At 34.7% G+C, this 14,905-nt stretch overlaps 1 protein-coding gene across 1 annotated transcript in view; it reads right to left on the bottom strand.

Moving 5' to 3' along the window:
• The window catches only part of LOC128208116 (protein STPG4-like), a 34,790-nt gene that overhangs the window by 4,057 nt on the left and 15,828 nt on the right, over positions 1–14,905 (bottom strand). Inside the window, exons 4-7 of the mRNA XM_052911463.1 lie at positions 9,925–10,009; positions 9,429–9,502; positions 8,915–8,969; positions 5,530–5,634 (exon numbers count right to left, since the gene is read on the bottom strand). Coding sequence (XP_052767423.1) covers positions 5,530–5,634; positions 8,915–8,969; positions 9,429–9,502; positions 9,925–10,009 — 319 coding nt within the window. The remainder of the gene's footprint in view (positions 1–5,529; positions 5,635–8,914; positions 8,970–9,428; positions 9,503–9,924; positions 10,010–14,905) is intronic.

Genomic DNA, 14,905 nt, shown 5'->3' with positions numbered 1-14,905 from the left:
GTTTAGGAAACTAACTAGTGAGAAATCTGTCATTTAAAAAAAATAAATAAACTTTCTCACTCGCTAGTTGTGATAATGCCAAGGATACGTTGTATATATAAACAATTACTATTGTAAAGAATTTTAAAATTTAGACATCTTTTTTAAAATGTAGGCTGAGCCTAAAATGTTTGTATATGATGTATTTGAAGTGTTTGATTTTAATGCGTATGTGATAGATACTTAAGATATTATTTAAATATTGAATTTTTAACCAGAGATTTATACATACTGTGTAGGAATATTTATATATATACAGTCCAAAGCAACCACGCTACGATTAAAGACGAGATGTTTTAAATGTTATTAAATCTGTAGAAATACTGTAAAACGTAGCGTGCTCGCCGAATGGGTATAACCCGATGGCGAGGGTAAATAAGCTCACCCCCCCCCCCCCCTTAGTACAAATACGATTTGTTAATAATCAGAAAGGTGGTGAAAGTCTTTTGATAGGTGGATTCAGATTTAATGTAAGTATACTTTTTTCTTTCTCGCCTGATGTGTGTCCGTCTGTCTGTCTATATAGTATATAATGTGATGTATGTTCGTCCATCTGCCTGTCTGTCTGTAAGTCCATCCGTCTGTCTGTCTGTCGGTCTGTCTGTCTTAACACAATATGATGTTTGTCCGTCCGTCTGTACATAATGTGTTGTGAGTCTGTCCATCCGTCTGTCTGTCTGTATTTAAATAATATAATGTATGTACGTCTGTCTGTCTGTATTTACATAATATAATGTCTGTCCGTCTGTCTGTCTTAACACTATATGATGTTTGTCCGTCTGTCAATATGATGTTTGTCCGTCTGTCAATATGATATGTGTCCTTCCTCTGTCTGTATACAAACTTTTCCCTTCAGATGAAATCACGTAAACCTGATCGTATTTATTGGCCATGTTATCAACCAGGATGCGGAACAAGAGCAACAACAGTTGATGGTAGATTAACCAAACATACTGACAACCACACACACCCGCCCAATAACGTAGACAATTACATTAGAAACATCATGGGAGATATTCGCAAACGTTGTCGGGATGAACTTACCCCTATTCCAACAATCTACGAGGAAGAAATTGCCAACATCCGCGGAAAAGATTGGGATGAAGAGACAGAACAAATGGCAAGACATATACCAACGTTCCAAACGTGTAAGACTGCACTGTACAAAGTGCGGAGTAAACTTCGTCCCGTACTGCTAACATCCAGTTAGAAGGAGAATGGACACAGACAACAGCAGTCGGCGAATTCCTTCAAATCAACATCGACGAAAACAACAAAATGCTCGTCTTCGCAACTTTAACTGGACTACAACATCTGTGTGCAGCCAACACTATTTACGCCGACGGAACATTTTACACGTGCCCAAGTTTTCGCGTTTTTCCCAGGAAAATCAACTGACGTCTACGTGAAATTTTTCAGCCAACTAAAACAGAAATGTGAGGAGTACGGTTTTGAACTTCAACCTGAAACTGTATTTCTAGACCACGAGGTGGCTTCCCGTAACGGCGCACAGAGAGTTTTTTCAGACACCAATGTGAAAGCTTGCTTTTTTCATTACACACAGTGCGTTTGGCGAAAAGTTCAAGATTTAGGACTCTCTACAGCCTACAAGGAAAATGAAACAATCCATCGACTGGTTAGACGAGCATCGGTGTTGCCATTAGTTCCAATAGCTGAGGTAGAGGACATTTGGTTTCAAGCGTTAGAGGCCATAGGGGAGGAGGATCTTCCTGCGAGCGTTACTGCCTTCACAGACTACGTAACAGAACAGTGGGTTGAGGTTGATAAGCCAATTTGGAATCATTATACAACTGTGGGTCCCAGGACAACAAACCATTGTGAAGGGTGGCACAGTAAATTGAAGAAGGCTGTACGACATGCCCATCCAAACATCTTCGGTATCATTTCCATACTAAAGCGGATTGAAGCTGCTTACTACATTAGGGTTCTTCAATACCAGGCAGGGGGCGTTCGTCCAGTCAAAAAAAGAAAGTATCGTCAGCTCGAGCAAAGACTAGCAGCCCTGAAAACACGTTTGGAAAACGGAGACATGACGGCGATGGAATACTCTGACGCAGCATCGCAACTTCTTGAACATCATTAGTGATTGATTGACTGATGAGTACTGCAGATGAATATGTGTTTAATGACTTGAACATGCGTTCATACGTGTGTTTATATTTGTGACAATAGAAAACATATATAAATGTAAAATATTAAAAAAACTTTCTAATTTTCATATTCCTGAAACCCTGAAGAAAAAGAAGAAAACTATAATTATTTTATTAATGTTCAATTATAATATTGCCTGTTTTAATGTAAAAAAGAAGATTTTTATAAGTTTACATATTAAATAAAATCCATTAAATTATCCAAAAAAAGATGATATAAATGTATAAAAAAACTTGCCTTGTTTTATTAAATCATCCTAAGAAACAGACAATAGCTATAATTTGACCTAAGGCCGTAGGAAGGTGTTAATTGGAAAAAGCAAAATTCCTGAAACACCCACTTTTTTTTATCAAAATTTGGGGGTTTCAGGAAGACACCAAGTCAACTTATAAAAATGTCATTTTCAATATATTTCCTGTGTTTTCCATTTTAATCACAGTTTTAATAGGAAGTTATTCAACTCTTCAAAATGAATATGCATTCTTTATAAATAATGCTGTCATAATGTGCCATACTTTTTCAAATGTCTTCCATCAATAGACTGTTCAATCACAGGGATACAACTCCCTACAGTATGGCTACATAAGTAGGTGACATACAAGATTTCGAACACGCATCAGGAATCTCCCTTTTGCTATTCAGGTCTAGCTGGGAGCACTGAGTAGTTTCTTATGCTTGCATACTCAGCTTAAAGACAAAACACTGGAAAAAAATAAGTTTTTTTTATAAAATACAAGATATCAGCCTAAAACTCTTTATTACATCAACAATAAAAAGGTGAATGATTTGAAAGTGATTTTATAAGGTCAGAAAAAAGTTCAGGGGCGGTGTATGAATTTAAGTGTAAATTGAGATACTGGAAGCAGTTATGTCATACACGAGCAAATTTCCTCGCTTGCACTTGCATTCAAGAAAACTTGCGATCAATACGTAAATTTATTTTTTAAATATTTTTTTCAATACGATTAAAATAAGCTGTTCTAAAAATAATACTTCTGGTATTAATTTTGTTACCGACAACATACGGTTTGTAAAATAGCTGATTTTTGAAACAATCGGAGTGCAATATTAAAACAAACAATTACGTCATAACTCCTTGCGTTTCTTACAATTTAAACGTCAATTTGCATCTATACAAAGAACTAAGCAAATGTAAATAACAGTTATTTGAGCTTTTGAAAGCATTTTGCACGAAAGTGAGATTCAATTTACCGTTTTAAAGCAATCTAGTAAATTTGTCATTCTATTCTTTAATTTAGCATCGCTCTTTCAAATGGCTTGAAACAATATCACCTATTTGCTGTTTGAACACTTAATGGCTATTGTCCTATGCAACTCCCACATCCCACTCTTAGAGCTCAAGGTCCCATGTAGACTGTGATTGTAAGGACAATGTTGTCATACAATGGACAAGCAGTTAAGGTTGTTGTTTCTGCTCTGTATCTTTGTCATGTACAGTAAAACTGCGACCGCTCGAGGACGTCGGGGACCGAGTCAGATCCTCGAGGGAACCGATGTTTCGAACGACCCGAGTTTAAATGTTCCAGTCTGTTATGAAATATCTTGTATCAGTGTATTTTAAGTATGAAGTCGTCAAACCGACTGTTTACTAAGACACCGATTATGTGTTGGGTTGAGGAAATCGCTCATATGTTCAAAGGTTGTCGTATTCTCAATATAAAATGTAAAAAAATAACAAAAAATGAATAAATAGAAATGTTTATTTTTACAAAAAGCTTCATAATTATCTCCTCAAATGCCCTTATCAACTTCTATCGGTCGTGCATAAACAGTGATAAACGGTTTTTCACACCTTACCTTTCAACTGTCATTGCAATTTTTACAACTTGCAAACAATTTTACACCTAGCAATTGTTTGTTAATTTTGGAACACGCGTTCGGGAAAAAGGGTGAAACTATGACCTCGAGGGAGCCATAAGGTTTTGTGCATGATTTATGTACTTGGGACCGACTGTTGTGCTCGACTCCTCGACTTATTTAGGTTTCGATGCAGCGTAGGTATATTTTATATGAAAATAGAAGGAAAAATGTTCGGGACCAAGCTCCGACCTCGAGGGACCGCCGGTTCTCGAACGACCGCTTGTTCGAACGACCGCAGTTTTACTGTATTAGTTTAAAGGGTATTCAAAAAGCCAAAATTGGCACATTTGTTCAGCACAAAACGGTGACATGCTGCACGCAAATCCTATATCGTATAGTAATGAAATTCAATATAAAGTATACATTACAGTAAATTTGATTGTGTTCTGTCTTTATATGAAAATGGCCACTAAAATAGGTATAACTTAGCAATGTGTGTGCTCCACTGATTGTTTCAGGAACTTGAAATAACATGGACAGTCATTTTTTGCCTAATTGGTGCAAATATTATGTGCAATTGAAAAAAAATGCTATAGAAATAACCTTAATAAATTCCAAACATTTACAACATTTTATTGGTATATATTCTCTGGACTAACATAACAAGCCATTTTCTACTGCATTATTACGTTACGTTATGTTGCGCATACCCATTCTTGTGTTCATTGTCACACCAGTTGTGTTTCATGCATACCAAATATGTAAATAATGTTAATGCATGTATATATTTATTTTCATCTTCATGAAAACGTTTATGACCTATTTTATTAGAACAACATGGGTGTTCATAGGCTGCTCATTCAATTCTTCACATTTTCAAAGACAATTTCTTAATTTCACTTTTCCACCTGTTGATTTTGATTAAGAACAAAACGTATTACCCCGGTACTTACTTCTCAACTTAGTGCCTTTTCATTTACAATGTTGTACATTTCTATATTCTGCTTTCTCCATTTGTCATTTTCATTCAATTTCTCAACATTGACATATATTTATTTCCATTTCGTATTCGGTCACTTGAAAACCAATATCATTCATAAGAGTATTTTAAAGTAGACGATCATCTGTTTCTTACTGAATTAAAAAATGCAATTACACTCTTTATATCAACTCATCTCCAAAATCTTACAAATCTTTCACATTCATTTAATATATTTAACTACTGGAAACATAACATCTCCTATGTTCAGTGTGTATAAATCATTTCTTATAAATACTAGTTTGTACTTATTGCCAAACATTTACAGCATTTTGTCTTTCATTATCAATTAACAAATTAAGCAAGCCACTGATAACTGGAACAAAATGAAACATATTTCATTTTTGATTTTTTTCTGTCATCACATAGGAAAATATTTGTAAACAAAAAAAAACAATCAAAGACTAATTACGCTTAACGTATATTTACATACATTGGACGTTAGAAATCTACCTTACCGTGTGTGAGCTGGAGAAGCGAGGTGTTTTCGACTTAAAGCACGAGGAAACTTTTGGTGGGAGCTCAGGTTGGTACTCATAATTCCCAGGTGCAGGGCCATCCCGCTAAAAAAAAGTTGATGTGACAAAGACTTCCAATGGGTATAATGTTTACAAATGTTACATTTGAAAAAAAAAAACACAACAAGATCATTTAAAATGTACCAGCTATCAAAATTCATTCAAACTATGTTTAAACATCAAATATGTTGTCAACATAAACCAGTAACAAATATTATGGCACGTTAGAATTCTTACGCTAGTGAGCGTAAAACAAGATACCAAAGAATATGAGTTAAATGTGAGGCGAATGTGACAAACTAAATTGAATGTCTAAGTAAATTTATCGAAGTTATTGTAAATAACAATATTTTGTAAAAGTAAAGTCTGTTCTGAAAAGAATTATAGTGAGGATAATTTTAGTAAAAAAGCAGAATGATTACGAGTGTATAAATACCAAATATATTTATATGAAGTCATAAGAGAAATTTAATGCATTTAACAATGATAGCGCAATAGACAAGATTCGTGTCAAATACTAATGTGTAAATTTATTCATGACTCATTTGTTATACGTTCTAATATTGTTAACAATGTAGTCCATAATAAAAAAAATGGATTTCAATTGTTCTAAGTTGGATGAAAAACGTAGCAGTCAACCTCTTTTGATACTGTTATTTATGCATGCATATGTTTATTAATGTTCTCCTTCATTTATATACTTAAAGCTGCTCTCTCACAGATATACCATTTTTACAACTTTTTTATTTTTTGTCCTGGATAGAGCTATTTTTTGCGTAAATATCTGCAAACCGATGATATAAGATTGCTGACAAAAAATCAGATCGTAGATTTTCGTTCGAAAATTAATGCTTTATGGCTTAAACCGTTCCTAACGTTCAAATTTCCTTATTTTTCCCATATCTCACATCCATAATTTAATACTGAAACAACAAAAGAATCCGACAACTAACTTTAATCTGCGATCTAATTTTTATCAGCAGTCTTATATAAGTGGTTTTTATGGTAAATAATGTATATTAAAAATATCATCTGATGTAACAAGAAACAATATGTTTACGTTACTTAATAAATATGCTTGAATCTGATAAAAAGAGAAGATCTGATAATCTCATAACACAGAAGTCCGAGCTTACGACCAACATAATAAATATGTTTGAATCTGAAAAAAGAAGATCATAAACACAGAAATCCATAAACACAGCTTACGACCAACTTAATAAGATTGATGAGTAGTTGCGCACCATACAAAAAATATCCAGGGCACTTTATTACAGAGTTATCTCCCCTTGTTCCCTTATGTTAATTTTGTTCTCCGATGTCTTAAGAATATAGATTAATATAAATAGGAATTCACAAACCTATGTACACACTTCACAAAGCAATTCTGAAACATCGTAGTGTCCTACGTTTATGGAGGCTATTCGTTGCCAAAAGTCCAGACGTGTATGTGTGTATTTTCGGTTTGTAACATTGATGATTTACCAATTTACATTTTACAACCGCCAACTCATCGGTTGTATGTCGTGTTTATAAAGTTGTGTATGTTAAACACAAGCCATTCTGTGAAAGTCACATGCCGAGTTTTACATTGCGGTGTGTAGAAGACAGATTTCAGTTCGTAGTTCTACAGTGTATGGTGGTGACTTTTCATTCGCAGTTGAACATGTTTACGAAATGAATTTAATTTTATTTATAGATAGCTCTATTTTAAATTCTACCATTAGAGGACACTTTCTTGCCTTTTTGCAATGTTTAAGATTGCAAGTAATATAAGATAATTTAAAATTTAAATTTATAAGTTGAAATTATTCACTAAGATGCCCCCAGAGGTTTCTTACCTGGTAGCTGGAACTGTATGGATAAAATACACTTAGATTACAACTTCATATAACTCGTATATTATACTGTAACGAATATTATTTTATATGTAATTAATAAAGTATTTTAATGATGAAGTCAATTTATTGCTAATAAACAATTATTACTTGCTGCTACCTTTTATACCCCACCCACACTCAACAGTCAGGGCTTTTTTCACATTTAGGTGAAGCGGACCTAGCCCTTTTGGAGGGGAAAAATCGCGCGTTTGTTTTTCTAATCTAAGACTCACGATATCTATTTTTCATGTTCTTGAAATCCCCCACTTGATTGTTATGGTTCACAGTGGCAGATCCCGTAATTCATAACTGGGGGACACACGTGGGTTGGAGGGCTGTTCTTCCATCCACATGGATATTTTGTTTCAATGAAATATTGAAATTACACGTTTACACCATACATGCTTATTAAGATAATAAATGTATAACATCAGACAAAACTAGGTGGATATCATTATGATGTCCATCAAAAGTTTCGTGGGTTTGCTGGAGCAGGTTTTGAACAGGGACTTGCGTTAGAGGGGCGTTACTTAGGGGCACAACTTTTTGGACATGATCCCTCGAGTGGGCATGACATTAATATGTTTAAAATGTGTGAAGAGGGGTTTAGCGGTACTCCCCCTAGAATATTTTAAATATTTTTAGTCTGAATTGGTGCATTATGGCGTAATTAAGTTGTTTTTTTCGGAGAGATACTGACAAAAAAATTAACCTTTAAGTTTACTTGCGGGCCAACTGGGGGGACACAGGCCCTACAGCCCCCCCCCCCCCCCCACTGAACGAGCCGCTCATGGTCCACTTGTAAATAAAATAAATGAACAATTTTTGCTTGCTTGGGTATATTAGTATAAAAAACAACTGACAGTGGCAGTATAAATCTGGGTCCGTGAGCCCAGCTCAGATACACCCAACTGCAATTGACTAAATATTATAGTAATTTAGGAACATTGATCGTCAAAATAAAATAAAAGATAAAGTTAATTTTAGTTTTTATTGTGAAATAAAGAGAGAGTACTCGGACTTACAAATGGGAATTTACAGGAGGTAGGCGAAGATGTTATCTCCCTTGCTTGATTCGACAGAAATAAACGAAAGAACATCTGATTCGTTAGCTCCGCCTATTCACCTTCGTTTCATTCGGTGACATTTACCATATAAGGTATAGGCGAAATCGTCTATCCTTGTAATTCTGAACTTGTCAATTGACTTTTGTAAACCTGGACTTGTTGGACTGCAAATGTTCGAAGTATGCTAATGGATTTAAACATTTTAGGCTTTAGCTGAGTGATGGCGGAAAATTCCGATAGACGCTTCGGGTGACATTCTGCTCTCACATGTAACACATACTGCCATATGATATTTATATAATGTTATTAAACTTGAATGCACACATACACGTGTATTTTGGCAACGAATAGCCTCCATAGTGTAAGAAGACCACTCACCGGTTTGAACTGTTCAGTAGGAAACCTTTTCGACTGCGACTTGAACACGCTGTGTCTGTAAAACAACACAAGCATTAACACATCATTATTCAATGATTCTGATAACGATCACCAATAAAGTATTATGTTGCGTTATGCCAAACTGAGGAATTTTTCCACAAAAAGCCAAAAGTTTCTGTTGGGAAAAATAATGTTAATTGTTTATAAATTAACTATAAATTATAAATCTAAGTGTTTCGTAAGGATAATTCTTGTGTGTTTTCGTTAATTTTAAGGATAATACTGGATTTCATGTACACTATTTTATTAGCTAACGCAAGGTACAATTGCAAAATCAGAGAATGAAATATACTTCAAATGACGTGACGTATACACACGCGATAATTAAGGCCGATCTTCTCCGACACTGACGAACTGTTTCGAGAAAAATGTTCTTGTTGGAATGTATGTTTTAAATACCAAACTGGTCGAATGTGTCAGCGCCCCCGCCCGCCCCTACCCCGGCAAATCTTACTTTGATGGTTGTTTATCTACGGTAAGCGTCAGGAATTTTTCTACGCCGTACATGTTAGGCGCAACATTCACATCCTGAAATGTAAGTTGAGAAGACGTTCGAGTGTACATCGGGCCTGCTAATATAAAAAAGTAATGTAATAGTAATACATGTATAAATAATGTTTTAACCAATTACTACTGTTGCGTTGATATCTCTTCCATCGGCGAATAAAACTATTTAAATAACACCTTTACGAACGGTGCGGTGACCGACGAATTGAAACCGACTGTATAAATCTCCTAACTTTTTTTAAAAACATCAGATACGTCACAGAACACTGTATGAATTGTATGTTTCTTTTGTTTTATTATGGTGTACTAAATGACAAAAAGTTTGTAAACTAAAACAAATCATTTTTGTTTAACAGATGAGTTTACATAATTATTATATGACAACGTCTGCGAGAGTGAGTCCTGTGAAGGAAATCATTTTCTCATATATATTGTGGCGGTACTTTGTCCTTGCGGCCGAAGTTGAGCACATCAAACTTGTCCCGCTCCGCTGTCTTAAAGCCGTACGTAGCCGGGTCCCGCTCCAACCTGCAACGATTCATATTTATCACTTATTTGCAATGGCGGCGATTATGACGTAATAATCTTTGAAATGAGCAATTTTGTTAAATTTTAGTGCGAAACCAAAGCGCTTCCATTTCCCGCAATATAGAGATATCCGGGCATGCATGTTATATAACATTGAATAGGAAACGAGCTTGCCGCCATTGAATTTTAATGCAAAATCGAGAGAATAATCGTCAAGGTTACAAAACAAAACACAATATGAATAATCATTGCAAAACAAAGTTAACCTGGAAAAATGGCCTAGAAATAAATTTCAACCATTTGATGAACACGCTTAAAAGCATAATTATATCGTACATTCTAACTCAAGTATCCAATGCCCAATCTGTATAATTAAAGATTTTAATACGAGGTTTCTTAGTAAGAACTTCTTAAAGTCGGGTTTTTAATATATTTTATTTGTTTTTAGTTAAATTTAAACCTTTAATGTGTTATTAACACATTTGACATACTCAAGGACTTGTAATTTAGAAAAAAAAATGTCGAAGAAGAAAATTCTCATCAGTTTATGTGAAACATTTTTTGTCTGATAGTGTAAGTAATTCAAAATAAAGATCGAACACTGCCTTGGTGGCCTTAATTTTTATATTGCTATTGCTATGTTCCCTTCGAAACACAGAAAATATATTGAATGTGAAATCTTTGCAAACAATATGGATAGAAATATGTTATACAAACACAAAATCATTGTTTGTGTCTTTCGTATATAGTCCACCAGATAGTAATAAAACTTAATGAAGTTGATAATCTTGACACAGAATAATACTGTTATTTCAAAATGCACAGTTAGAATGAATATATTTTAAAATACAATCTTACACAACTAATTAGATTACCTACTCGTGTAACTGACACAAAAAGATCCTCAACTACAATTTATCACATTATACTTATTGATAAAATTAATGAAGTTTTAGTTCCATACTTTAGTGGTTTTTATTAGAGACAATTACACTATTTATATAACAAGAGGGCCAAAATTTGATGGTACCCATTGGGTCAAAACTGTATTGGGCAGCATAGAGTAGCAAAAAGAACAACACTTATGTATTCTACACATACTGGGGTTGTTTATAATGATTAAGTGGCGTCTTGGGCAGTAAATGCTTATGGGATCCATGTGTATAAGAAGGTCCCGAGTCGAATGATCAACTCTGGGTCATTCTCATTCACCAGAGTGATGATGCTATTAAGTACCACGTTAGATTTATCACGATCGAACCTCTGGTGAATGAGAATGCTCTGGGTTGGTTGGGCAAAATGCTGTTGAACTCTAAAACAAGCTGCATTGGGAAACACAGTGGGTTTAAAAAAGACAGCGATCGGTTACATTATCGTCAATCCATCAACTTAAAAAATGAAAAAAATGTGGAAAAGAAATAAAATATGCGGAACTTAAATTTAAGGGTATACAAAAAAAATGTTTATTAAAAAAAGAAATTACTATTTGAAAACAAATGGGAAAATGCTCTCTCTTTTCCGTATTTTAATGGGATTGTTTACAAAATTCGCAGGCTTCTCTGAAAGCCAAACATCTTCATTTCAAATATTACACATATTATTTTTTTTCACTCGGATTTTCAAACGGCATAATAATGTGGTGTATACCATGTTTTACTTCCTAACATAAATAACAATCATAAATAACAATCAGCTGTTTCAATGGAATATATCAATACAAACATGTACGAAAACAATATAAACTCACTCTGACAGTTGTTCAAATGGAGAACACCAATACAAGCATCTACAGAACAGAAAGAATATAACCTACTTCCTCTGACAGTTGTTCCAATGGCGTACATCAATACAAGCATGTGAAGAAAGAATATAACCTACCTCTGACAGTTGTTCAAATGGCGTCCATCAATACAAGCATGTACGAAAACAATATAAACTCACTCTTACAGTTGTTAAAATGGAGAACATCAATACAACCATGTACAGAAAGAATATAACCTACTACCTCTGACAGTTGTAGAATATAACCTACTACCTCTGACAGTTGTTCCAATGGCGTACATCAATACAAACATGTACAGAAATAATATAACCTACCTCTGACAGTTGTTCCGAAGGAGAACATCAATACAAGCATGTACAGAAAAAATATAACCTCCCTCTGACAGTTGTTCCAATGGCGTACATCAATACACGCATGTACAGAAAGAATATAACCTACCTCTGACAGTTGTTCAAATGGCGTCCATCAATACAAGCATGTACGAAAACAATATAAACTCACTCTCACAGTTGTTCAAATGGAGAACATCAATACAAGCATGTACAGAAAGAATATAACCTACTACCTCTGACAATTGTTCAAATGGCGTACATCAATACAAGCATGTACAAAAAAATATAACCTACTACCTCTGACAGTTGTTCCAATGGCGTACATCAATACAAGCATGTACAGAAATAATATAACCTACTACCTCTGACAGTTGTTCAAATGGAGAACATCAATACAAACATGTACAGAAATAATATAACCTACCTCTGACAGTTGTTCCGAAGGAGAACATCAATACAAGCATGCACAGAAAAAATATAACCTCCCTCTGACAGTTGTTCCAATGGCGTACATCAATACAAGCATGTACAGAAAAAATATAACCTCCCTCTGACAGTTGTTCCAATGGCGTACATCAATACAAGCATGTACAGAAAGAATAAAACCTACCTCTGACAGTTGTTCAAATGGCATACATCAATACAAACATGTACAGAAAGAACATAACCTACCTTTGACAGTTGTTCCAATGGCGTACATCAATACAAGCATGTACAGAAAGAATAAAACCTACCTCTGACAGTTGTTCAAATGGCATACATCAATACAAACATGTACAGAAAGAATATAACCTACCTCTGACAGTTGTTCAAATGGCGTCCATCAATACAAGCATGTACGAAAACAATATAAACTCACTCTTACAGTTGTTAAAATGGAGAACATCAATACAACCATGTACAGAAAGAATATAACCTACTACCTCTGACAGTTGTAGAATATAACCTACTACCTCTGACAGTTGTTCCAATGGCGTACATCAATACAAACATGTACAGAAATAATATAACCTACCTCTGACAGTTGTTCCGAAGGAGAACATCAATACAAGCATGTACAGAAAAAATATAACCTCCCTCTGACAGTTGTTCCAATGGCGTACATCAATACACGCATGTACAGAAAGAATATAACCTACCTCTGACAGTTGTTCAAATGGCGTCCATCAATACAAGCATGTACGAAAACAATATAAACTCACTCTTACAGTTGTTCAAATGGAGAACATCAATACAAGCATGTACAGAAAGAATATAACCTACTACCTCTGACAATTGTTCAAATGGCGTACATCAATACAAGCATGTACAAAAAAATATAACCTACTACCTCTGACAGTTGTTCCAATGGCGTACATCAATACAAGCATGTACAGAAATAATATAACCTACTACCTCTGACAGTTGTTCAAATGGAGAACATCAATACAAACATGTACAGAAATAATATAACCTACCTCTGACAGTTGTTCCGAAGGAGAACATCAATACAAGCATGCACAGAAAAAATATAACCTCCCTCTGACAGTTGTTCCAATGGCGTACATCAATACAAGCATGTACAGAAAAAATATAACCTCCCTCTGACAGTTGTTCCAATGGCGTACATCAATACAAGCATGTACAGAAAGAATAAAACCTACCTCTGACAGTTGTTCAAATGGCATACATCAATACAAACATGTACAGAAAGAACATAACCTACCTTTGACAGTTGTTCCAATGGCGTACATCAATACAAGCATGTACAGAAAGAATAAAACCTACCTCTGACAGTTGTTCAAATGGCATACATCAATACAAACATGTACAGAAAGAATATAACCTACCTTTGACAGTTGGTCCAATGACATACATCAATACAAGCATGTACAGAAAGAATATAACCTACCTCTGACAGTTGTTCCAATGGCATACATCAATACAAACATGTACAGAAAGAATATAACCTACCTCTGACAGTTGTTCAAATGGCATACATCAATACAAACATGTACAGAAAGAATATAACCTACCTCTGACAGTTGTTCAATTGGCATACATCAATACAAACATGTACAGAAAGAATATAACATACCTCTGACAGTTGTTCCAATGGCATACATCAATACAAACATGTACAGAAAGAATATAACCTACCTCTGACAGTTGTTCAAATGGCATACATCAATACAAACATGTACAGAAAGAATATAACATACCTCTGACAGTTGTTCCAATGGCATACATCAATACAAACATGTACAGAAAGAATAAAACCTACCTCTGACAGTTTTTCAAATGGAAAACATCAATACAAACATGTACAGAAAGAACATAACATACCTTTGACAGTTGTTCCAATAGCGTACATCAAAACAAGCATGTACAGAAAGAATATAATCTACCTCTGACAGTTGTTCAAATGGCGTACATCAATGCAAGCATGTACAGAAAGAATATAAACTCCCTCTGACAGTTGTTCAAATGGAAAACATCAATACAAGCATGTACAGAAATAATATAACCTACCTCTGACAGTTGTTCCGAAGGAGAACATCAATACAAGTATGTACAGAAAAAATATAACCTCCCTCTGACAGTTGTTCCAATGGCGTACATCAATACAAGCATGTACAGAAAGAATATAACCTACCTCTGACAGTTTTTTCAAATGGAGAACATCAATACAAGCATGAACAGAAAGAATATAACCTACCTTTGACAGTTGGTCCAATGACATACATCAATACAAGCATCTACAGAAAGAATATAACCTACCTCTGACAGTTGTTCAAATGG

Source organism: Mya arenaria, chromosome 11, assembly GCF_026914265.1.
Source record: "Mya arenaria isolate MELC-2E11 chromosome 11, ASM2691426v1".
Classification (NCBI taxonomy): domain Eukaryota; kingdom Metazoa; phylum Mollusca; class Bivalvia; order Myida; family Myidae; genus Mya; species Mya arenaria.
The sequence above is the reverse complement of the archived record's forward strand: the minus strand, read 5'-3'. Positions and strand labels throughout refer to the sequence as shown.